Source organism: Maniola jurtina, chromosome 13 (assembly GCF_905333055.1).
Source record: "Maniola jurtina chromosome 13, ilManJurt1.1, whole genome shotgun sequence".
Classification (NCBI taxonomy): domain Eukaryota; kingdom Metazoa; phylum Arthropoda; class Insecta; order Lepidoptera; family Nymphalidae; genus Maniola; species Maniola jurtina.
Genome location: NC_060041.1, coordinates 8367302 through 8391854, shown reverse-complemented (window position 1 = coordinate 8391854; position 24553 = coordinate 8367302). Strand labels below are relative to the sequence as shown.

The window sequence follows — 24553 nt, the reverse complement described above, 5'->3', positions numbered from 1 at the left end:
CGCTGGATCCACTCTTATCTTTATACTCATGGTCGTGAACTCGTGAGATGGGTACCTAACGAACTCGGCACTCTATCACCGGTGCCGACCAGCCAACTTCCGCCGACGACGTCCCCAATCCATCCAGTCCAACCTTCTTCCAACAATGGTCGGTCTAAGGTCTGTCGGATGCCATCATGAAGCCATTGCAAGTTGGATGCCTTTTGGATTCGTCTCGTCGGTCTCGTCCTGTCAATGTCTCAGTCCACACAGATTATATATTGTAGTTTGTAGTGTCTAGGACCACAGACCAATAACATATATTATAGGATATGTCTAGGACTACGTGTCTACTGTCTATGAAATAAAAAATTAAAAAAAATGTATCCGGCGTCCGAGTTCAGTAAACTTTATTTTTTGAATATTGTGTTTTAAATACAATTAATTAAATATAAATTAAATAACCGTCTGTAATTTATGTTAAAAGTTAAATCTTAAGGACGGCAATCTTTAGTATTTCAGTGCCATACTGTGCGACTTTTTCCTAAAATTGGTAAGTTAAAAATAATAATAACAAAGGGCCATGTTGTTTTTTAGTTTTTCATTTTATCAGAAAAAGTTGTTAAAATTATGTGTATACCTACTAAAATTAGTTAATTTGTTTTTGCGCGAATAACTTAAAAACGAATGGACCGATTGAGACGAAAGTTTCGCATACTTGGGTCCTCCCAACTTCGATCAAGTAGGTATATTATATCGCGTGTGATCCAGTAGGTAAAAGTAAAACTCGAGATTGTTTACAACCTGCCCTTCTGTAAGGGCAACCCTTTAACTCAATTATTTTTAGAGGTGGGCGTTATAACATACAACACATTATATATTACAATATATTTTTATAACGTTATAACACATTATAAAATTTGCCACTAGACTGTTGTAATATAAATTATTACCTATATTAATTAGTGTTTAATTCGTTTGAAAATCTATAACAGCGCCATCTATGTACACGAACGCTCATCCTGACCGGAAAGATTTCGTTCGTACTAGTATTCAAAGTAATGTGAACACTCCGGCCGTAATAATAAAAGCTATTTTTTATTGGCGACGAACAGAAATAAAATTATAACACTGTTGTTTTAGATTGCAAAGTATTGTAAGCACTCTTCGTATATACATAAGAGCTATTTTTAATTGCGAGGAGACGAAGATAAACAACAGTTTAGATAAAACAACACTTTCATTCAATATAATATTTCCAACGTGAACCATTTACAGCATTTACACAGTTGCGAGTTTTTAAATGCGTCAAACTGTTATATTGTGTTTTGAAAATTATTATCATCGTTTTGAAGTATTATGTACTTAATTGTTTTTGGAAAAAACATAGTGTGAATAGTAAATTAGATGACTATGTGTAACATATTGTTTAATACGTTTTGAGTTATTTTTAGATTTTAATGTAATTATACAATTAGTGTAAAAATCAAAGTTAAATTATTTTGTGTTTTGTCCTGATTGTACCTAATTGATGACAAATTGATAGTTAGATTATAGACGCTTTCTAAAAAGCAAACCAAAAAAACGTACCATGTTCCTGGTACTGAGTGTTAAAGTAATAATTCCTCTTTATATAATATGTTATAACATCTAAACAACAGCAAACTGCAACAACAACAACCAACAGCGTAAATAATTTCAATTAAAATTTATAACATTTAATATATATTATAACAGTTTAAAACAACAGTTATAAAAATATATTACAACAGTTTATTTCGTTGAAAAATTGTAACAGTTTAGCCCACCTTTAATTATTTTAAAGAGCTATTATGCACTGTCGATTTGTCGCCCGGCCGAATAGTCGATAGTGCATAATGGCTCATGATTTGTGATGGGTAGATCTTTTACCGAGTTCAGTCTATCAGTTTACCCTGCCAATAACCAAAATAGAGAATTAATTTATTGTAGGATGTAAACAATGTAGTGCCTATGCCTACCCCAAATATGATTTATTCATTGATCATCAGAAAATGTTTGTAATGTGCAATAGTCTTGTTAAAACTGAATTTTGGAAAGTTACCGTTTTTAAAATTTCATTATAATGATTGTTGTAATTGGCTGGATTGATGGCACTCTTGCTGCAACTTTGCATTTTAGCCAGTGAAGAGTGTTAGACAATCAGAGGTTATTGCAATCTAGCTGTCAAACTTTAATACTAGTCCACCTGTATCCTCTTTAACCCAACACAGCCCTTTTAAAAGTTGGCACCAAAAAATTTGAATTTTCATTACTGTAAATGTTGTTTCCATTTCTATTTTTTCAGTTTTTCGAGGCAAAGAAGTCATAATCATGTATAAAATTGAGGATTTGACAATGCCACCTTCCAACAGCCAGGATCTGGACCTTTTGTAAGTTCATAGCTTAATTTGTAGAATAAAAGTTAGGATTGTGGCTAATTTTATCGTACACAATCTCTAAACTAAAATTGCAGGTCTAAATTTAATATGTATTGCTATCCCTTTTATAATGCCATAGTGTTATCATTATTAAGTGGTCACCTTCTAGACCTTCTGTTAGAAATCTCTTCAGAAGTAAATAAATAAATAAGGCCTTTATTGCTGAATTTATACTAATTAATTTAAAACTTGCACTTTAGTCCCTTTGCGATCAGCATGTCTTTTGACGCATAGGCCTCCTCCAGGTGTTTCCAGATGAGTCTGTTTTGTGCTTCTCTTGCCCATAGTGACCCAGCCATCTAATGTTGTCTACCTAACGCTTTCTTTGTATACCAAACTTAAAGATACTTACTTCAGAAGTAAGATGTCCCACATGAGCACATCATTTTAATGCTTATTTATTTTTAAGTGTTTGGTATAAATTTAATGAATAAATAAATAACTTTCCAGGAACTTGGAAGGCGATGTGTTTCTACCAGTTGCTGAGAATGATTTCAACATATCCTCATATCTAGCAGGAGATGTTAGTTCTGAAGAAACTTTAGATGTAGCTATTGTTGACATGAAATACAGTCCACAAATTCAGTTCACTCCAGTTAGTATCTCATTTTTTCACGTACATTAGTGAGGTTTAGATATCTTTAGGAGCTTTTTGTTCTATATCATGCATAAGTTGAGTAGATAAAAAAACATGCAGCTTTTTAAGAACCTCCACCTTTTTAGGGTTCCGTCCCTCAAAACGAAATAAGGGACCCTTATAGGATCACTTTGTGGTCTGTTTATCTGTCTGTGTATCTGTCTGTTTGACATGTCTGTCAAGAAAACCTCAAGAGTACTTCCCGTTGACCTAGAATCATGAAATTTGGCAGGTAGGTAAATCATATCGTAGATCATACATTCTAAATAGATTTTTAATTATTTTTATCCAATGAACTTTAGGTTTTTAAAGATCTCGTGGGAACTGTTCGATTTTCCGGGATAAAAAGTTGTCTATGTCAATTAAAGATTATCAGTAATTATCGGTTAAGTGGGTGAGTCGTTAGGAATCCTTTGATTTTCCGGAATAAAAAGTAGCAAAAGATAAAAGTAATAGCAAAAGATGTCCGTCCCCGGGATATAAGCTGACCCTGTAGCAAATTTCGTCAGAATCGGTTAAATTGTTGGGCCGTTAAAAGGTAGCAGACAGACAGACACACTTTCGCATTTATAATATTAATTTAATATGGATTTTGATTTATCATTCAAAATATCGGAAAAAATCACGGGTACAGAACCCTCAGTTCGCGAGTCTGACTCACACTTGGCCGCTTTTCTATTTAAAATGTGCAGCATCCATTTGGTTCCACTTCTATTTGATAAAGATGTTTGGAGTTAGAGGACTAATTAATTATATCATGATGATTACTTAAAGTCAGTATTTTTTAAAATCAAATCAGATAATTTCTTTATTGTCTTGTTATACATGTTCTTTTTATAGCTTTCACCACGTGGTCCACCAGAGAGGAAAATTGTGTCTGAAAAAGCAGCGTTTGAAATAGAAATAGATGGGTCACTTACGCAAAAGAAAAAGTTTTTGGTAAATATAACTAAATTTACCTAATATCCAACTAATTTTCTAACTTGATTAACTAGGCACTTGCCTAGTTGACAAAAGTCCAATGATTCAGTGGGTAAGGTAGAGAGATTAAACTATAAAAATAATAGTAGAGTATGAAACTGAATCATAATAGGAGTTACCATAGTTAATATTGAGGGTAGTTAGTTAATGTTCTCGTAGTGCGAGAGTATCATTAGTGCACCCACTATTAGTAGTTATTTTTCAATGTTAATCATAATTATTTTTCTGAGGTGTCTCCTTCAAATATATTATTTTGACCAACTTTGATGTGCTATTATGAATAATATTCGGATAAAGTGATTAATTTAACACATTGTCTAGATAATTTAGTCATTATATATAATGACCACTGTAACAAATATTTATTATTCTACAGTATTCCCACTTACTGAACCGGATATATGTGGAAATGGAATGCAACTTCTCGCTGAACTTCAACTGGGATGTGAACAAGGTGCCGCAGCGAGCGATGTACATCCGCGCCACAGTAGTGTTCGCGGACGCCGAGCAGGCTGAGAAGCGCGTGGAGCGCTGCTTGCAACATGCGCATGTCACTTCCAACACAAGTGAGTTGATGCTGTTAGTCTGCAGTATTCCTACATCTAAACCGGATATACGTCAAGATAGAATGCAACTTCTCGCTGAACTTCAACTGGGATGTGAACAAGGTGCCGCAGTGGGCGATGTACATCCGCGCCACAGTAGTGTTCGCGGACGCCGAGCAGGCTGAGAAGCGCGTGGAACGCTGCTTGCAACATGCGCATGTCACTTCCAACACAAGTGAGTTGATGCTGTTAGTCTGCAGTATTCCTACATCTAAACCGGATATACGTCAAGATAGAATGCAACTTCTCGCTGAACTTCAACTGGGATGTGAACAAGGTGCCGCAGCGAGCGATGTACATCCGCGCCACAGTAGTGTTCGCGGACGCCGAGCAGGCTGAGAAGCGCGTGGAGCGCTGCTTGCAACATGCGCATGTCACTTCCAACACAAGTGAGTTGATGCTGTTAGTCTGCAGTATTCCTACATCTAAACCGGATATACGTCAAGATAGAATGCAACTTCTCGCAGAACTTCAACTGGGATGTGAACAAGGTGCCGCAGCGCGCGATGTACGTCCGCGCCACAGTAGTGTTCGCGGACGCCGAGCAGGCTGAGAAGCGCGTGGAACGCTGCTTGCAACATGCGCATGTCACTTCCAACACAAGTGAGTTGATGTTGTTAGTCTGCAGTATTCCCACATCTAAACCAAATATACGTCAAGATAGAATGCAACTTCTCGCTGAACTTCAACTGGGATGTGAACAAGGTGCCGCAGCGCGCGATGTACGTCCGCGCCACAGTAGTGTTCGCGGACGCCGAGCAGGCTGAGAAGCGCGTGGAACGCTGCTTGCAACATGCGCATGTCACTTCCAACACAAGTGAGTTGATGCTGTTAGTCTGCAGTATTCCTACATCTAAACCGGATATACGTCAAGATAGAATGCAACTTCTCGCTGAACTTCAACTGGGATGTGAACAAGGTGCCGCAGTGGGCGATGTACATCCGCGCCACAGTAGTGTTCGCGGACGCCGAGCAGGCTGAGAAGCGCGTGGAACGCTGCTTGCAACATGCGCATGTCACTTCCAACACAAGTGAGTTGATGCTGTTAGTCTGCAGTATTCCTACATCTAAACCGGATATACGTCAAGATAGAATGCAACTTCTCGCTGAACTTCAACTGGGATGTGAACAAGGTGCCGCAGTGGGCGATGTACATCCGCGCCACAGTAGTGTTCGCGGACGCCGAGCAGGCTGAGAAGCGCGTAGAACGCTGCTTGCAACATGCGCATGTCACTTCCAACACAAGTGAGTTGATGTTGTTAGTCTGCAGTATTCCCACATCTAAACCGGATATACGTCAAGATAGAATGCAACTTCTCGCTGAACTTCAACTGGGATGTGAACAAGGTGCCGCAGCGCGCGATGTACATCCGCGCCACAGTAGTGTTCGCGGACGCCGAGCAGGCCGAGAAGCGTGTGGAGCGCTGCTTGCAACATGCGCATGTCACTTCCAACACAAGTGAGTTGATGTTGTTAGTCTGCAGTATTCCCACATCTAAACCGGATATACGTCAAGATAGAATGCAACTTCTCGCTGAACTTCAACTGGGATGTGAACAAGGTGCCGCAGCGCGCGATGTACATCCGCGCCACAGTAGTGTTCGCGGACGCCGAGCAGGCCGAGAAGCGTGTGGAACGCTGCTTGCAACATGCGCATGTCACTTCCAACACAAGTGAGTTGATGCTGTTAGTCTGCAGTATTCCCACATCTAAACCGGATATACGTCAAGATAGAATACAACTTGTTGCTGAACTTGAACTGGGAAATGAGGAAGATGGCGCAGCAAGCGATGTAGAAGCGCGTGGAGTGCTGCTTGCAACATGCGCATGTCACTTCCAACACAAGTGAGTTGATGTTATTATTCTACAGTATTCCCAACTACGAAACCGGATATACGCCCAGATGGAATGGATGGAACTTGAACTGCATCTTGCGCCGCCTGAATCCGAGGTCGCCATTCCAGCACCTTGGGACCCCAACTTCAACTTTGTTTCGAACTATGTGCCCTGCAAACTTCCATTTCAGCTTTGTCACTAGCTTTAGACTATTTCTATTGTGTGTATGAAATTATGTTTGAGAATTTTGTTGTTTTGAAATTTTATTGAGTTCTGTTGGGCCAACAGACCTTTGAAATTTTCCCTCTTTTCTGTAGAGACAACGGATGCAGTAATAGTCAACAACGTACTGAGATCGGCGCGAGAGATGGGAGACCCGAACGTGTTTTACTGCGGCAATCCTCAAGAAACTGACTGCTGGTACTCGGTGGTGGTGCAGCTGAACGGCCCGGGAGGCCACGCCTACAACTTCGTTTGCAAGAACAGCTGCAGCTCGGGCATTAACCGGCGAGCCATTGACATCATCTTTACACTTGAAGATTCTATGTTAGTATATTTCTTACTTTTGACAAATCGCCTTGGCGTAGTGGTGAGCGCTTTGGTCTTAAAAGTGAAAGATGACTGGTTTGATTCCCGGCAGGGGCAATCTGGGAATTTTTAGAGTTCCGTACCTCAAAAGGAAAAGCGGAACCCTTATCAAAAAGCCTTATTAAAAAGTGCTTTCTTTCTGTCTTTCGTGTGTGTGTCAAGAAAACATAATGTAGTATACCCGTTGACCTAGAATCATGAAATATGGCAGGTAGGTAGGTCTTATAGCACAAAGGGAAAAAATCTAAAACCGTAAAGTGGTTTCATCACAAAATGAATTAAAAGGTAACTATACCAAGTGGGCTATCATATAAAAGGGATTTATCTGTACATTCTAAAACAGATTTTTATTTATTTTTATGCATAATTGTTTATCGTGCAAAATGTCGGTGCGCGAGTCTCAACCATTTTGTACTAAATCCCGCAGACATGCCAACTCAGACATGTCAGAATTTCGCCGGATCGGACGTTCGCTGCTTGTATTAGCCGAGCGAGTATGACAGATCTGTTAATTTGTGATAATCTGCGGCGGGTGGTAGTGGCACAGTGTACGGGCGGCAGAGCGTGGGCGCGCGCGTGTGCTCGTGCCCGCGCCGCGACAAGAACACGCAGGAGCAGGAGTTCCGCGCGAGCGGCGGCAAGCGCGCGCTGCCGCGCAAGCAGCCGCCCGCGCCCGCCAAGAAGATCAAGCTGGAGGCCGTGCCCAACCAGGACTTGACCGTGGTCACCATACCCAAGGTATCTAACTAAAGAGGGGTGTTATAAGTTTGACGTGTGTATCTGTCTGTGACATCGTAGCTCCTAAACTAATGAATCGATTTTAATTTAGTTTTCTTTGTTTGAAAGGTGGCTTGATCGAGCGTGTTCTTAGCTATAATCCAAGAAAATCGGTTCAGCCGTTTGAAAGTTATCAGCTCTTTTCTAGTTACTGTAACCTTCACTTGTCGGGGGTGTTATAAATTTTTAATTTACACTTGTTACAATTAGTGTTGGTGTTAAAAGTTTGGAAGTTAGTTTTTCTCATATTATTCTTTATCTACATACTGTTCACCATAACTTGTTCGCTTGTTCAAAGTCACCATTACAATCACACACACACAATAATGAACCCTAATAAAAAGTTCTAAGGTATAAAGCAAACAAAGCAATGGTGCCAACATGACGGCAGGAGACAAGTTATAATGACTGGTTACCTATCATGGTAAACTATAGTGACTACGGAAAAGTCAAAAAGGTTATGACTTATAATTTTAGCAGTCTATGTATGTATGTTTGTATCAAATTCTGTGTGTTCCACCATAGCGACTAAATTACTGGGCCGATTATAATGAATTAGGTGCCAATCAATTCGTCATTATGGGCCGGGTGACATAGGCTACATTTTATACGACAACATACTTGTATATGTCCATTTCTGTGGTTGTATGGGATAATCGGGATATGTCTGTTTAAACCACACCTCAGTTTTTGTGGTAAGACAATTAATATTATAACTGTTTGATAAATGTTTGAACTTGTTTACAGATGGATATAGTAGGGCCCCGAGCGGCTATAACTTCGCTCAAAGTAGCGCACAATATGATGGACCAGATGCGCGCGACCAATCGGTCGCACCAGCAGCCCGTCGACGACCTGGATAGGTGCATAACTAACATTAAGAATATTATAGACAAGCTGGAGGCTGAATATAACACAAACATCCTGTGAGCAGTTCCCAAAATGTTTGTCTTATAAGTTATACAGGGTGTTATTAGAACGCTAGCGAACACATAGCGCTATTATTATATTACCTAAACACAATCCAATACCAATAACCATTTGCTTTATACTTGTAGTTTTAGTGATTTAGAATTTTAAAAAACACGCCAATGTATCGCGTACAAAATCGGGGACTCGTGCACGCCTAGTCTTAGCCACGTCTTATGGCCGAGTCACACCAAGCACGTACACGTGACACGTGCGTAGTGACGCGCGTGAATCCGTAGACATAACTGTACGCATTACGTCTACGCCAACGTTCACGCCACGCAAGCGGTATGCCATGTCTCATACAGTTCCATACAACGCAATGGTACGCGCTACGTTTATGCCACGCTTACGCAGCCTGTGTGAACGAGCTGTTATTCACATACATTGCGAACTTTTAAAAAATACAGGTTTTTTATTTACTCAGTAATCAACAATTCGATCACTGTCTCCGTTTTAGTAGCGTTCTAATGACACTCACGTATTTAATGAGAGATGTTACTCGTGCAAAACAACAATTTGTCGTTTAATGTAATGGCGGAGTTACACTTTGTCGTTATTCCGTATCCGGGTATTTGAATGCGGGCGCAGGCAGCCTAAAATTCGGATATCTATGGTTGAAATCTAGAGAGCGCACTTTGGCTTTGCTCAGATTTAAGACACTGTTAAAATGAGACAGCTTTATAACGCTGGCATGAATCTGTCTCGTTCTAACTGAAAATTAAGTCTAAGCAAAGTCAAAGTGCTCGCTATAGATTTTAATCTAAGAACCTTCTCTGAAGACGGTATGTAAGCGGGATCCAGCGTTGCTAGTAGGGTACGAAATTCGTAATTTTTTCGTCACATTCCACTGTCGTACCTTTTAATTTTCGTACCTTTTTCGAAAAGACCTATACATATGAATATAGATTGTTCTGGATATACTCGCGTGTTTAGTCAACGTAAGCTCGATTAGTTTCGAGCCCATCCGGGGTCCTTTTTCACAGAGACCCAGCTCGCAACGCGTCACGGTTGAGAGCCCTGTGAAAAAGGACCCCAGATGGATTAGAAACTAGTCGGGCTCATGACGTGTCATTCCGGCTAAACACCGTATAGCCGGAATGATGTATATTTATATATTTCAGTGGTATATTTGACGATTCAAAAGCACTTGTAAAAGTTTATTTGAATAAAAATCTATTCTATTCTATAATGGAAATCACTCACGATAGTATAAACGCTAAAAAACCTATATAGTTGGACTATTTTTTGTTATTTTTATGACTTTAATAATAATCGACAGGGCAAATCCATCTTCATATTCTCAGTTCAAAATTCCGTATTTAACTGATTTTTTACGATATTTTTACGTAAGTTAGCAGCATAGTAGCGTGTCGTATCTTTTTAAAGCTTTTCGACCTTTTATCTAGCAATGCTGGCGATGTCTTCGTTCATTAACCCGAATTTTATAGGTATCCAATTGCAAGTGAAACCTTGGAAGATTAAGACGGTAATTTACTAGTTCCTCTATAATGTGAATTTAATAGTTATTATAAGAGGAACCTAGTTTAAATATTAATATTCTTAAGACCAGTGAGAGCAAGAATATTGAATAATCCTCTGGCTGGTTATAAAAATTTTTGGTTATTGCTCTTGGGCTTAAATCTTAGGGGGGAATTTTTCGCCTATGTGAAGTGTACAATTTTAACATAATTATGAAGCAATTTGTTGTTATTGCATGTAGTTTTATAAAACGTATTATTAAGTGTAGTTTTTAGAGTACACCAGTTATGTTTCACTATAATATTAGGTTTTTTTTTTAACTTAATTAAGGTTATTTGAATTTTTTAATGTTGAATTATGATTCTTATGAACATTTCTTAGCAGAGATTCAGTTTATTTAACAACTTTACAATTATCTTGTCGATTTGTTTTGAACCATCATCATAAAATGGTACTTAGACCAGTTATATTCCACTATAAACATTAGGTATTATTATTTTTTGCTTAATTGAGGTTATTTGCTTTTTTTTTTAATTTTGAATTATGATTCTTATGAATATATATTTGCTAAGACTCAGTTTGTTTAAGAACTTGATTTCTTTCTTGTGGTTCTGTGTTGAACCATCATCATAAAATGGTGATCAGACAGAAGCTTTCATTCCGCCTAAAATATCAAAAGCATTACCCACCGGTATTTTTACTTAATGCGTTTTTTACTCTAAGAAACCTTCTGGTTGTATGCCTACTTTCTATACAAATGTGTTTGTGAACAAATGCTAAACAGAAAGCAATGCAAGTGCATTTGTAGAAATTTTCAATATACAAGCCATGTATAGTTCACACTAAACAAGTAATCCAATCTGAAATGAGGCATATGATTGCTAATTGTACTTGACAAATACAGATCTCAGGCAAATCGCCTACATGTTGTAACTTCAGATTGAACTACTTTCATTTTTGGCATTTTGTTCTACTACTGGTAAATTATTTTGACGATTCAAAAGCATTTGTAGTTTATTTCATTAAAATGTATTCTAGTTCTACTCATAAAACATACAAGTTGGTTACTATAACTTTCAAATCATAGTGTTGATAATAATAATGATCAAAGAAAATTACCAAAAAGATTTAATGTGTATGTTTCTATAAGAACATGTTTATGGCCCCAGCCATGGAACTAACATGGAAATTGTGATTATCATATTGCAATAATAGTAATTGGCTCAAATTGTAACAGTCTTGTCGCAACTGTGAATTATGTATAGCCATATAATATGACAGAGGTTCAACCAATTGTGATTGTAATAATCGTACTAGCTTTCAAACTAGGCCTTTCGAATTATAGGATTACAATTTAATTAAAACTTTTATAAAGCTGTCTGTTACATACATCTATATACTTACATATAATAAAATTGTAGAGAAGTGGTGTCTGTACAATGGAAATTTATAAAAAAAAAGTAGCTGAGGTTGTTATTATATCAATGCCGAACCGGAAATTGTAATTAATTTTTTTTGTCTGTTTGTCTGTTTATCTGTGTGTTTGTGCACGCTAATATCAGAAACGGCTTATTCGATTTAGATACGGTTTTCACTAATATATTGTAGTAAGCTTCACTTAGGATTTAGTGTTTATTTCATGTCAATCGGTTCATAAATAAAAAAGTTATGTCAATTTAAAGAATCACGGCGCCTCGCGCCTGAGCGTCCGTGGCTATATAAAGCGCGAAAAGTCACTATTCCACGCGAACGAAGTCGCGGGCACAGCTAGTAATTACATATGTTGTATTTTGTTGTATGTATGTCCAGCCGTGGACGTCTATCAATTTATGATGATATATGTATGATGTGTGTTCATCAGTTCCCTGATACTAAACTTGTCATTAGATTTCAATAAATAATGCTGTCATTGTAATTATCTTAACATTCCACCATCATAGGCTATAATATTATGAGAAATCTCACATGGCGAGCGCGCATGACAAATACACACGAAATAAGCATTTTATTTTAGTTTTTAAAATTAATCAGGGTATGCTGCATTCCGTTTCACGAATTTATTTGATAACATATTATTTGAAAATTATGTAACCCATGAATCTATTAAATACCTATGGATGGAGCACTCCTAATGCAGCTAATTATCGCTATCCCACTTAGACTGATGAGGGAGACCCCTGTGGTGTCCAACCTCTCTCTCTAATTTGTTAGTCAAAGTATGGTAGAGTATTTGTTTCAAGAGGTATTAGGAGTGCCTGATCAACTTATGATTATGTATATTCATGGTGCAACCCAGTAAAGTGTCTTCCTCGGGTTAGGGGTAATCCTTCGACCTTGCTCACATGGCAATAACATTGCATGTTTTTTTGCAGGATAAATCTTACAGAATACCTACATATATACCCAGAACAGATCCCAAGATTTAATCTTTACATTATTTACAGTACAAATATGTAAATGGTTCTATTTTCAATGTATAATTTACCACTAGTTGTTTAATAAGATTTATTTAGCAAAAATGTGGTGCAAATTCCGTGTGAAGTGTGAACAAGGTTTTATTATAAGTATACTTTAGGTAGGAATAAACATTTTGAGATTTTCTACCTACTTTAAAAAAAAAGGTATAAATATAATTGTGAATGTGAATATTTTTATAGAATTTTTTAGTGTTCTAAAATATTCAATATTTTATAAGATTTTGTCAGATTTTAAATTTACTGTCCGTAATATTATTTTGGTGATTTTATCATAAAAATTTTATGTTGTTTAAGTAAAACTAGGAAGATAGACTTTAATGTTTGGTTTTTTAACATGTCTTTATTACCTCAGCCAGTGAGGCAGTGAATTAAGTGTTTAAGTAATTACTATTTTAATTATATTTCAATAGTGATTTTATTTTCTTTCAATGTGCCTTAAAATGTTTGAAATTTCCGTTTGTGTCAAATAAATTTATTTCAATAATTACATATCTTTATTTTATAATTATCCCCGATCTATTGAATTAAAAACATCTTAACTAATGGAAATCCAATTTTCAATGCCTTTTACAAAACTTGTCTTTGATTTTGTAGGACAAGTTTTATCCCACAAAATCCATGTTTGAAAAAAATCACATTGAATGATGAATGATACAAAATCCATGGAATCCATCTATGGCAACACAATTTCCCTTTCTTAGTTAGGACATGTTATAACTACATTCAAATATAATAAGAGGATTTAGTATAGATTTTGAATATTAACAAATAAAAGCCTTTAATATACTTAAATGAATACTATATTTTTATAATAATTTTAAATGCCCTGTAACTTTATCAATAACATCTTTAGGTGCAGGCCCAACACCAAGCACTGTGATAGAGTTAGGAGCAATTTGAGTCCTTCCTGCATCTCTTATTAGTGAAGTTACAAGTCCCATTTTCTTAGCATTGTCTGCAATTTGCTTGATTTCATCTACAGAATCTGTTTTAAGTGCTATTTTTGCTTGACCTGTCATTTGCCAACTCCGCAAACCTTCTGGGTCTCTTTTTAAAGCTTTCTCATAAGCCCCCACTGCTGCGTGACTACACTGTGCTGCGATTTTCCCTTTACCCATGTTTAGGTCTGTCCGTACCACTAAAACTAATTTGTACTCCGAATCTGAGACAATCTGAAAAATTTTAGAATTCTTAGAACTTAGGAAGTGTCTAGCAGACCGATCTCAGGAAGACGAATTTAAATTTATTAACCTGATCGGTCGGAGCGTAAGGCAATTCTAGAATTTAGGTACTTAAATTACTTTTAAAAGTTTCAAAATTATGTTGAAGCTCATAAAACCAATATGAAACAGGTTTGATAAATAATATGAGAAGGTTTACAATCGATAAATTACCTTTTTCACAGCTTTTGAGGTCTCGGTGAATAATCCAAGATATTTTTTCAGTGCAAAAATTGATATCCCGATACAAATACCGCAACCCAATCCAGAAATGAAAGATAAGTTGAACTCCATTTTTCGTTGGGCCGAAATGATTGCGTTAATGAAGCTAGTAAACAAATTTTAATAATTTCGGTTATTATCGTTTATATTTTAAATAAAAAATATACTTTTATATTATTATTATAACCTGCAAATGTGAGTCGATGGAGTCGACTCGAACGAATCAAAACAACAAATGACAGTTGAATGAGAGTTGAGTATTATAATTTATAGTAGATAATCTATGGAGTTGATCGTCATCATGTCAATTCAACTTTTTTTTTATTGAATATATTAAGCTGGCGCTAGACGCTTACAAGCGTCTAGCGCCAGCAATTTGCCTCGGCAAACACCACAGAGTACCTACCTACTTTTTATTTTGGTGCAGAGATCCTGTTTTGCGTTTATTTTATGATTTTTTCCTTTGATTTTTTCTTTTTCGATGGGTGCAGAACTACGTAGTGATTACAGGTGATTACCTATGGTGATAACCATGCCATGTGATTACATACTCTTTGGATGGGTGTTATTCTGTAATTTCTTAGCAACGGCTTCCTGTTTATTTTCATTTTAAAATAAAATAAAATTGTCTTAAAAAGCTAAAATTGAATTTTTTGCAACTGATGCAAAATGAAGAAGGTTTCGAAAGACCTGGCGCCAATAGCCATTCCTCATGGGCCTCCTGTGGAATCCACATCAGAGTATTACAAATCGTTGATGGAAAGCTCGCGTATGGTAAAGTAAGTCCAACGGTGATTTAAATAATTAACATATAATAAATAGCACTTAAAATATTTCCTCCTTCTTTGAACCCAATATGGTATCCTAATTCAAAGAATAAGAATGTGGCAGTTTGCTAATTTTCTATCGTTACTTAGCTATTTTGGCAAGTGGCAACACAGATGAAACCCCTTGGCATTCGCCTTTGCGCGCGCTTTTTACTTTTTCTGTTACATACAAAAAACGAACAACCACGGACCAGCCATCCAGTTACTAATTTGGGCCAACGTTGTATAACCAGTGTCGATATTCACTGTGGCCACTTCAGGTCTTACCACCCTCGTACTTACCTCACCAGTCACAACCTACTAGTTACCACATATAATATTATTTTAATAGAAAATATCCAGTATGGGACGTAGCGCGGCCGACACCGCAAGTGCTGATGGAGCAGGCGCGCAGAGACCTGATGGAGGCCGACGAGAAGCTCGCCCTGAAACGGGAAGAGGAGAGCGCCAACAGGGCTTTGATGGATAGCAAGTGGCAGGACTTGCGCAACAAGGAGATGCTGCTAAAGGAGTCATTTATTAGCTTCAACAAGGTCTGATCATAGGCAGTACACAACACAATATAATACTTATATCTATTTAAAATTACCTAGTTAAAGTAAGTTTATTTGGCGGTTGTGAAATAGAAGTAGAAACTAAATAGCTTGCTTATCACCTCCATTTTTTTTACATAGTACTTTTTAAATGTTTTGTAAAGGCAATTTTAGTCTTTTAAATTAAAATGTCTTAGATATACATAAACGTTCTAGCCCCTAGCACACCCGATACTTTTAGCAATGGCAATCCGCGATGCTGCATGGTATTTTCACGACTTGCTGCGATTTATCGCTATATCGAATTAGCGTTTTGACGTGGCATCGAGCTGCCGAAAAGACACCAAATCTATCGTGTCTACTATCATACGAGTACCTACTACATGGCTCGATGAATTAAACGTAGGTACATATTAGTAGAAAAGTATTCGTCAAGCTGTAAAATGAAATTAATATTAGTTTATCAGAGAAAACCAAGAGAAGCGCGATCGGGCGCAGCGTAAGATGGAAGCCGACACGGAGGTGCTGGAGCGCAAGACTCGCGAGACGGAGGCCATGCGCCAGAGGGTCGCGGAGATGAAGGAGGTCAAGCAGCTCATGGAGAAACAAGTCCGCGATTACACCATCTATGAGGTTTATTACCTAAAACATATTGTAACGTTATTATACACTACTTATTTAGGTAATCAATCAGCCTGTTTGCGTCCACCGCTGGGCAAAGACCTTCAATCGCCACCACACACGATCCTCCGCCTTCCTTATTCACCCACTTCCCGCTATTTTCTTAAGGTCGTCAGTCCAGCGGGTTGGAGTTCGTTCCACACTGCGCTTGCTGATACGCGGTCTCCACTCCAGAACACGTCTGCCCCAGCGGCCATAGGTTCTGCGGCAGACGTGGCCTGCCCACTGCCACTTCAGCTAGCTAATTCGTTGAGCTATGTCGATCACTCTGGTTTACCTACGGATTTCCTCGTTACGGATTGTCTTTATTTAGGCATAGTCCGAGCCAGTCAAATAGTTATTGTATTTGGAAAATTTTTGCAGGATTACCTAATGTCGGTGGTGCTTAACTATCCAGAATTCAAGCAACCGTTGGATGTACTCAACCGATACGAAGCCTTAGGTATTTTTAATACAACTTAGTTACCTACGTATCTCGTATATTTTAAAACAAAGTCACAATTTCACGTTTACTTGAGGATCGCAAGTTTAGTTTTAAAGTCCTAAGCTGTAGGTACATATCTATTTATAACTTTTTTTTAATTATAACATATTGTAAATGTGTCGAGTAGGCTATACTAAATATAAAGTAGTTTTAATATGAATGTATTGATTTTTATTGCCATAGCTGCCGCGAAAGCCACACTAGCAGAGCGGCAAGAGCGGGACTTGGAAATGTTGGAAAACGCACGCCAAGAGATCGCAGCGCTCACTGAGGAGAAGAAACTGTTTATCATGGGCCTGAACAATACACTCGCAAATCTCAGAGTAATAAACATTAGATCTACTTATTTTAGTACCTACCTATCTTTTTACCCCTCTAAGTCTAAGGCAATGCTAAAAGGAAGGGTTACGATTTCAGTCTATGTACGTATGTGTGTTCCACCGTAGCGCCTAAGCTACTGAGCCGATTTTAATGAATGAGATGTCAATTGATTCGATTATGGTCCGGATGACATAGGCTACAATTTATACTTACGAACAAAATCAGTATGACCGATGTTACACCAAAAAAGTGGGGGGTCTCAGAAATAACTACTTCTTTTTTTAGTCAGGTTAATATCTTAGTCCTGATAAAATTGTTGAGGGATAGGCGATGTACCCAGATACAAATTTTGTTCCAGTGGCGCTACGACAAGGTACGCAATCGCGTGATCAAATGGGAATTAGCCTTAAATCGGCTCAAAGAGACTGCAGCGAAGAGGCACGTTGAGCTCTGCCACGTCAGAGCAGCTATATGGAGCTTGTATGTGAAGATCTGCAAACAGAAGGGCCTGGCGGTAGAGGTGAAGACGTCCGACTTCGAGCAACAGCTGGTGGTTATTATGAGGGCGTTGTTGGAACTGAAGCGCATTTATAGAATCGCACAACGGCGGTCCAAGGAGAAGTGAGTAGGTTTTCAGTTAAAAGAATGGTTCAAAATTTGGAAATCCGGCGTAAAGTCTTTCTATCAGTATTCTACAGGATATATTTCGGAGTGTGCCGAGTACTTTTTGACCTGGTGCCTCCTTCACCTTTCTAATTACTTTCGTACTGAAAGGCATCGCCATTCCATGGATACGTACGAAGCGATTTGCCTCCTCATTTTTAATTCAAAACGCTAGGATATGGAGGAACACCCTTTCGGCATCAGTTTCCCCTCCAATTTTAATATGGTTTGGGTACATTCAAGCCAAGAGTGAATAGGAAACGTTTGCGAAACATTTTGCGTCTTCATTCCTCATACGCATGGCTAAGGTTTGGAATACTCTTCCGCGATCAGTGTTTCCTACCAATTACAGTCCGGGTATCTTTAAAACAAGAGTGAATAGGCACCTTCTAGGTAAACGCGTCCCATCTTAGACCACATCATCACTTTCCATCAGGTGTGATTGTGGTCAAGCGCTTACCTATAGTGAACAAAAAAGGAATTTTCTGGGTAAGCGCGCTCCATCTTAGGCTGCATCATGACTTCCAGCAGGTCTGATTGCAGCCAAGCGCTAGTCTATAAATAATAATAAAAAAACAATTTGGTGGGTAAGAGTGGGAAACATACGATGTTAAATAACTACTTATGATCAAAAATATATAAAATGTCCACTCGGTAGTGTAGATATATAATTTTCCCACTTATCCCTACCAGTAGGAATAGCTGGAAAAAAAATTCCACAAGAGATAATATAGGTAGGGGCAAGTGAAAGAAGCCACTTCAGTGGTCAGGGATTTGAGTTTCTCTGCACAAAATTATTAAAACAGTAAATTGTTTCAGAGATGCAGAATCTTTGCACACTGCTTGAAAAAAGAAGACAGCAGACTTTTAACTAATGGATTGCTTTTATTGGTGTAATTTTTATTTCAATTGTATAACGCTATTAAATTTTTTTAAACAGAAATGTTTGTTTTGTTGAATAAATAATTAACCTACCAACGAGAGTTTATAACCGGCAAACAATTACTTAGGTAGCAAAGTTCAAGTAGATAGGCAGGTCTATTAATTGCAACGATTAACTTAAGTTAAAGTTTATAATTACTGTCTTATTAGTAAAGTTTAAAGGACAAGTTAACAAGAACGATTAAAGTTTAATAAGAACCTTTACAATTTATAATTTCCATAGTGAAGAATTTTACGTGATATTTTACAAAACCGAATGCCCACTTAGTGAACTTGGTCTTAAATTACACTTTTGGTTCAACGTCATTATTCCGATTTCAATAAAAGGAATAAGTACCTAGCCATAAATTGTTTTTCATCTTTTCACCTCTAAAATTAAGAAAAGTCTGGATTCGAATCGGAATCATTTCTTTCTAAAAAAAACAAAATATACCTTTTGACCTGTTCATGAATTTTTAATCTTGTACTCAGATTACGGAATTATGTTTCTTAAAAATAATATATAGTCTACCTCTTGACCTGTTCTTGAATTTTTAATCTTGTACTGAGATTATGAGTGAGTTTTAGAAACTTTTTACACCAGTGGAAGTTTTTGGTTTCAACGTTCCACATCGAGGGGTATCTTCCCAGAGGTATCTAGAACGATAACCAGAAATAAAAGTAGGTATCTGTGGTTTTACGCCCAAAATTTATAAAACCACTCCTATCTGTACCTACCTAATCTTTCGATAAGTTACTTATCAACATTTTTAAATATCCATTTGTTAAAAATTGTATGATCTTTTTGACAAATAACAACGTTGCTACGTAACTTATCGACAGATTGCAGATAGATTGATTAATAATTAGTTCGTGTTAGCATAGATTTTTAATAGTTAACTTAAATTTTTAGATGTTTAAACATTTCGAACTAACTACTGATAAAGCAGAATCCGTTACGGATAAAGTATCAAACTACACGCACTATATGGAAGCGCCTCTCAAGTGTGTTGGCTGTTGGGACTGGTACAAGAAACCGCTAAATGAATTCCAGATTGGCGTCAATAACATCTATCTGAGCTTCACTTTGTTCATGTTGGCTTACTCATTGCTTTCTTTAATCGTACACTTGTATTGCGAGTGGAGCGATATTATGGCAAGTTTGGATATAATGGCCGACGGATTGCCTCTCGTTGCGACACTGTTTATAGTATTTTACTTCGCCAGTTGTAAAAGCGAGCTGTATGAATTGGTGAATTACATGAATGGTAACTTCAAGTGGCATTCAGCTAGAGGTTTGACTAACATGACAATGACGCAAGCCTATAAAACAGCGAGGAATTTTGGCTATTTCTATACATCTTGCACACTGTTTAGTGTTGGAATGTACACGTTCATGCCCGTTGTGGTTCATTGTAAGTAACTATTTACAAGTAATTAAATACCTAACTAATTAAGCAGCAATATTATTTCATTCTAATAGTTAGCAAGCAGATTTAACTCACAACTCTCTATTTTTAACCCCCGACCCAAAAAGAGAGGTGTTATAAGTTTGCCGTGTGTATCTGTCTGTGGTATCGTAGCGCCTAAACTAATGAACCGATTTTAATTTAGTTTTTTTTTTGTTTAAAAGATTGTTCTTAGCTATAATCCGAGAAAATCGGTTTAGCCGTTCGAAAGTTACCAGCTCTTTTCTAGTTATTACTGTAACCTTCACTTGTCGGGGGTGTTATAAATTTTTAATTTACACTTGTTACCTTTTATTTTAGAGTTTAAAGGTACGACAGTCAACGGTTGAGATCTATAAAACGCACGCTAAAATCTATAAAGTATACTTTGAATTAGCTCAGACTCTAGACATAGTTAGTTAAAACATATAACTTTAGGCAGAGATGTAGGTATATAGCATACTTTGACTTTGAGATTTAAGCCAGCGATATAACAATATCCTTTTAACAGAATCTTAAGTCTCAGCAAAGTCAAAGTGCACTCTATTCTACGCACAGGGCCGAACTTAATAATACATCTATCTGTCGATAAGTTTACTCAGCAACGTTATAAGTAGGTACCTACTAGGTACGTCAAAACTTATATAGGTAGTCTTATTTGACAAACAGCAACATTGCTAAGCTCTTATCGACGGATTACAGATAGATTATTATTAAGTTCTATACAAACTACTAATTGATGTACGTACCTACCTACTCTTGATAGTGTGGACAAAGCAACCGCTCCAACATTGGATCTACGAGGATGTGACTCAAGGGCTGATCGTAGTACTGATATTCCTACGGCAGTTCTTTGCGCAGGGCTTTGTCGGGCTCGCTATTGGGCAACTCGGTGAGATTTAAGTCAATTTTAAGTGTTAACCTTTTTTTAAAATCTTTGAATATCTTTATATTAACCATGATATTGATGTATCAGAATTCAGAATAAAAGCGCCATTAAACTATGAAGCATATTCACACAAATGTACAACTATTGCATCTCTCAGTGGACATGTAATTTAATTTTCACATCCGAGACCAACAGTGACGTCATTAGCACGATGATATTTCAATGGTAGACACCGATAAGAATGGCACGGACACCACAACGCTATAATATGAAGACTGCTTTGTGTACAATTGAATTATTCGTCCACTGTTAGGCCCTAAGGCCTCATTCGCACGACAGCTTTTTTTAGCGTCTGTAAAAAAGCGTTTCAAATAGAACAAATGCCAAGTATCTGTTCACACATTAGGGCTAATTCGCACGAGCCTTATAAAAGCGTTGCGTTAAAACCCGGCGTTGGCGGGTAATAACGTTGTAGGTACGCGTTAAAAAAGCGTTGTCGTGTGAACATATATTTTGGAATGCATGTGTTCTATTTGAACGCTTTTTTAACGTCCGTTAAAAAGCTCTCGTGCGAATTAGCCCTTAGGCAAATGGGCCTGGAGGTCTTTTCTTGAAACATGCTTTTAGGCGTACTCGTCGCTTGCAACGCCATACTTCTCTGCGGTCAGCTGGATCTCCTTTGCTGTAGCCTTCGAAATGTTCGATACACCGCGTTGTTACAACATGGCGTGAGCCACAGCGCACTGGCAAGCCAGTTTAGTGACATCGAGCTGGATGAAGAGCACCACTACTTGTATAATCGAGCAGAGATGAGCGACTCCTGTTATAATTATGACAAGAGATGGGTTGGTTTTTAGGTTTTACAGTTTTACCGCAGTTGAATAATACTACGCGTAAACGCATTCCCTCCACAGCCGTCCAGAACTCTTTATACGAGTCAGAATTATTATTTATTTATTATGGGAATTTAAAGGAATCGGTATGTATTAGGTGCCACATTGGGCACCAAGTAGCGTTATGGCGTCCGATATTTTGGTTTTGCTGGAAACCAAACATACCTTGTATTCTGCGACCCATTTTTTTCAGGTTTTATATGTTAGGTACATACTATAGGTAAATTATATTCTTACACAAACGTAGTTATGCTTTATCTTTGGCTGAGATCTATAGAACGCACTCTGACTTTGCTCAGAATTAAGAAACTGTTAAAACGAGACAGCGTTATACCGTTGGCATGAATCTGTCTCTTTTTAACTGAAACTTAAGTCTAAGCAAAGTCAATGTGCACTCTTTGAATTCAACCTAAGAGTGACTATAAATATATCTGTTGTTTTAATTTGGTACCTCTGTAATACAATTTTTTATTTTTTTATGCAGACAAACAAGGGAAACAAGATGCATTTCGGTAAAATTTTCATAACTCAATAAATATACCTACTTCCCTGTTATTATTATTCTATTTTTTTTAATAAAATTAATTTTTTGTTTGGCAGATATCTTCAGTTCGGTATATGATAACGCTACAACCGCAGCGCTGAAAGATTGTGCTCGAATGTCGCAAGTTGTGAATGAATTTAAAGACCGTTTCGAGAAGCTTGTGTCCCCGTTGCTTGCTTTGCGCGTTATACAGGTCACACTGTATCTCTGCACGTTGCTGTATGCTGCTTCTTTAGTGAGTAGACCCGACAGAATTCAGAATAGATAGACTAAGGGCCGGGGCACATATGACGGAGCGCAGCGCAGAGCATTTTTCACAGTCAAAATATTATCGACATTGTCCTCATTGAAATAATATTTAAAATCAGTTGTGCATCCGCGTGCAGTGCCGCGCGTGCTCGCGCATTATCTGGTACAAATTCACGCGATTAGAAACTTCGCGGGCATGCTCTGCGCTGCGTTCCGCCATATGTGCGCCGGCCCTAAGAAGTGGTAAGTACTCGTAAGGTAGATATTTGGTAGAGACGAAAGTTAGAAACGAGTGAAATAATTGTGTTACTTACTCTACATATTTGCATATAATGTTACAGCTCCATTTACGTCGCTTTATTAGGTCTTAGACACTATCATTCATTCAATCAATTCATATTAGTGGTAGATACCTACTTTACCTAACTACACAAATAACTGGGAATATTTTAAATTATTTCAGAAATTGGATATGTTAACTGTGGAGTACCTGGCCGCTGTTGCGTTAGATATGTTTGTTTATTGCTATTTTGGAAACCAAATTATCCTACAGGTAAATATTTCATACTACATATTGAATAATAATAATTAGGTACCTACTAAGAAAGTTTTGTAAACGCCTCACGAGCATTCGCCACTTCTCCCTGCTGGCCGACAGCCTAAGTAGGGATTAGAAAAATCTTTTTATTTCTTCTGGCTTTACACAGATTAGCTAGAAAATTCTTACCTACCCATCTTTTTGTTGTGTTCCAGGCCGATAGAGTATCATTGGCAGGATACCAGAGCGCATGGTCTTCAATGGGTGTGAAACCACGGCGGTTGTTGCTTAACATCTTGCTGGCCAACCGCAAGCCCATGCTGGTGAGAGCTGGCGGCTTCTTGGCGATGAATCTGCAGACTTTTGTCCTGGTAACGTAGCCTAAACATCTTAAGCTGGACAATGTGGCTAATTCCGTTGTAGTATATAATCTCTAAGCTGGCTGGTCTAAATCTATTGCTATTCCTTTCATAATGCTACCTGCGGAAAATAATGGCACTAGGTTTCTGCCAATTTAATTTAGTGAAGAGCGTACCTATACAACAGAATGCCACATCGGCATTGGTCAGATACTTCAATTATACACTAATATCTGAAAAGTAATGCTATGCTTGTTAGGGGTCCATACTCAAAGAGTAAGCAACCTTCCTATAATATTACTAAGCCTTCCCTGTCTGTCTGTCAGTCCGTTCCATCACAAGGGTTTACAGCCATAATAGAAAATTTTACAGAATAATGGCCCTATGACCTCGATTACGCCAAATAAAATTTAATTGAAACCCATGGGGGAACTCCATACAAACACCCTCGAAAATTTGCATATTTTCATCGTTATTGCGTCTTAGGCTTTCATACTCTGTAATCTGTAGTGTAATCGAACGTTTTAATTTCTGATAAATACGAACGTTTAAATTCTGTTTCAGATTATAAAAACCTCATTCTCCTACTATACTTTGCTGGCCAACGTCAACGAGTAGTGTATTTATGGCTTATTCCATTATAATTATAATCCCACTCCCTTGCTTCCAGTGGGAACGAGTGGTAGTGAAACATAAAGAACTCTAAGGCCTAGGCCCACACAGCGATTTTTATACACGCGTTTTTTTTCCGCGTACGGAATATATCGCAAGTGTTACAGAATTTTTATTCGCTGTGCGGGCTTTTAAGCTTTTTATGCTCCCAGTACTGGAAGCAAGTGGGGTTGTAGGCCTATTTTATTTTACGTGGGTGTAAACATGATTTATGTATTTCTTTTTCGCAATTAATAAAAATTGTCTACGCACAGAATTTAATTAATAGAACAGCTTAAGAATAGAAAATAAAAATAAAA

At 37.6% G+C, this 24553-nt stretch overlaps 4 protein-coding genes across 5 annotated transcripts; 3 read left to right on the top strand and 1 right to left on the bottom strand.

Moving 5' to 3' along the window:
• Nucleotides 1–331: 331 nt before the first annotated feature.
• LOC123871298 (cellular tumor antigen p53) lies at nt 332–9073 on the top strand. The gene is made up of 8 exons (XM_045915020.1): nt 332–532; nt 2306–2390; nt 2889–3033; nt 3916–4014; nt 4433–4622; nt 6815–7043; nt 7625–7823; nt 8610–9073. Exons 2-8 carry the CDS (start codon nt 2332–2334, stop codon nt 8790–8792), a joined length of 1104 nt encoding a protein of 367 aa, XP_045770976.1. The 5' UTR covers nt 332–532; nt 2306–2331; the 3' UTR covers nt 8793–9073.
• A 4516-nt stretch (nt 9074–13589) lies between these two features.
• On the bottom strand, nt 13590–14463 carry LOC123871311 (peptidyl-tRNA hydrolase 2, mitochondrial-like). Its single transcript, XM_045915050.1, has 3 exons — nt 14420–14463; nt 14185–14338; nt 13590–13962 (listed from the first exon to the last, which is right to left on the bottom strand). The coding sequence occupies exons 2-3, from the start codon at nt 14302–14304 to the stop codon at nt 13597–13599; spliced, it is 486 nt and encodes a 161-aa protein (XP_045771006.1). The 5' UTR covers nt 14305–14338; nt 14420–14463; the 3' UTR covers nt 13590–13596.
• Nucleotides 14464–14722: 259 nt separating this feature from the next.
• LOC123871302 (coiled-coil domain-containing protein 42 homolog) lies at nt 14723–18678 on the top strand. Of its 2 annotated transcripts, none has more exons than XM_045915027.1 (7): nt 14723–15011; nt 15391–15592; nt 16052–16225; nt 16637–16715; nt 16941–17080; nt 17437–17699; nt 18561–18678. In XM_045915027.1, exons 1-7 carry the CDS (start codon nt 14902–14904, stop codon nt 18586–18588), a joined length of 996 nt encoding a protein of 331 aa, XP_045770983.1. In that variant the 5' UTR covers nt 14723–14901; the 3' UTR covers nt 18589–18678. The 2 variants fall into 2 exon arrangements, with proteins under 2 accessions (XP_045770983.1, XP_045770984.1); XM_045915028.1 differs by having other exon boundaries at nt 14915–15015.
• Nucleotides 18679–18763: 85 nt separating this feature from the next.
• LOC123871297 (putative odorant receptor 85e) lies at nt 18764–24257 on the top strand. Its single transcript, XM_045915019.1, has 9 exons — nt 18764–18905; nt 19576–20077; nt 20877–21002; nt 21627–21844; nt 22377–22404; nt 22493–22671; nt 23149–23238; nt 23439–23594; nt 24147–24257. Exons 2-9 carry the CDS (start codon nt 19576–19578, stop codon nt 24198–24200), a joined length of 1353 nt encoding a protein of 450 aa, XP_045770975.1. The 5' UTR covers nt 18764–18905; the 3' UTR covers nt 24201–24257.
• The last annotated feature ends 296 nt before the right edge of the window (nt 24258–24553 follow it).

Coding starts and splice junctions, on each gene's coding strand:
- LOC123871311 (XM_045915050.1), bottom strand. CDS start 14,304: ATGGAGTTCAACTTATCTTTCATTTCTGGATTGGGTTGCGGTATTTGT. Junction 13,963..14,184: donor CCTCAAAAGCTGTGAAAAAG/GTAATTTATCGA, acceptor AAAATTTTTCAG/ATTGTCTCAGATTCGGAGTA.
- LOC123871298 (XM_045915020.1), top strand. CDS start 2,332: ATGTATAAAATTGAGGATTTGACAATGCCACCTTCCAACAGCCAGGAT. Junction 4,015..4,432: donor CGCAAAAGAAAAAGTTTTTG/GTAAATATAACT, acceptor ATTATTCTACAG/TATTCCCACTTACTGAACCG. Junction 4,623..6,814: donor GCATGTCACTTCCAACACAA/GTGAGTTGATGC, acceptor TCTTTTCTGTAG/AGACAACGGATGCAGTAATA.
- LOC123871302 (XM_045915027.1), top strand. CDS start 14,902: ATGAAGAAGGTTTCGAAAGACCTGGCGCCAATAGCCATTCCTCATGGG. Junction 15,593..16,051: donor CATTTATTAGCTTCAACAAG/GTCTGATCATAG, acceptor AATTAATATTAG/TTTATCAGAGAAAACCAAGA. Junction 17,700..18,560: donor CAACGGCGGTCCAAGGAGAA/GTGAGTAGGTTT, acceptor AAATTGTTTCAG/AGATGCAGAATCTTTGCACA.
- LOC123871297 (XM_045915019.1), top strand. CDS start 19,576: ATGTTTAAACATTTCGAACTAACTACTGATAAAGCAGAATCCGTTACG. Junction 21,003..21,626: donor GCTCGCTATTGGGCAACTCG/GTGAGATTTAAG, acceptor ACATGCTTTTAG/GCGTACTCGTCGCTTGCAAC. Junction 21,845..22,376: donor ATAATTATGACAAGAGATGG/GTTGGTTTTTAG, acceptor TTTTTTATGCAG/ACAAACAAGGGAAACAAGAT.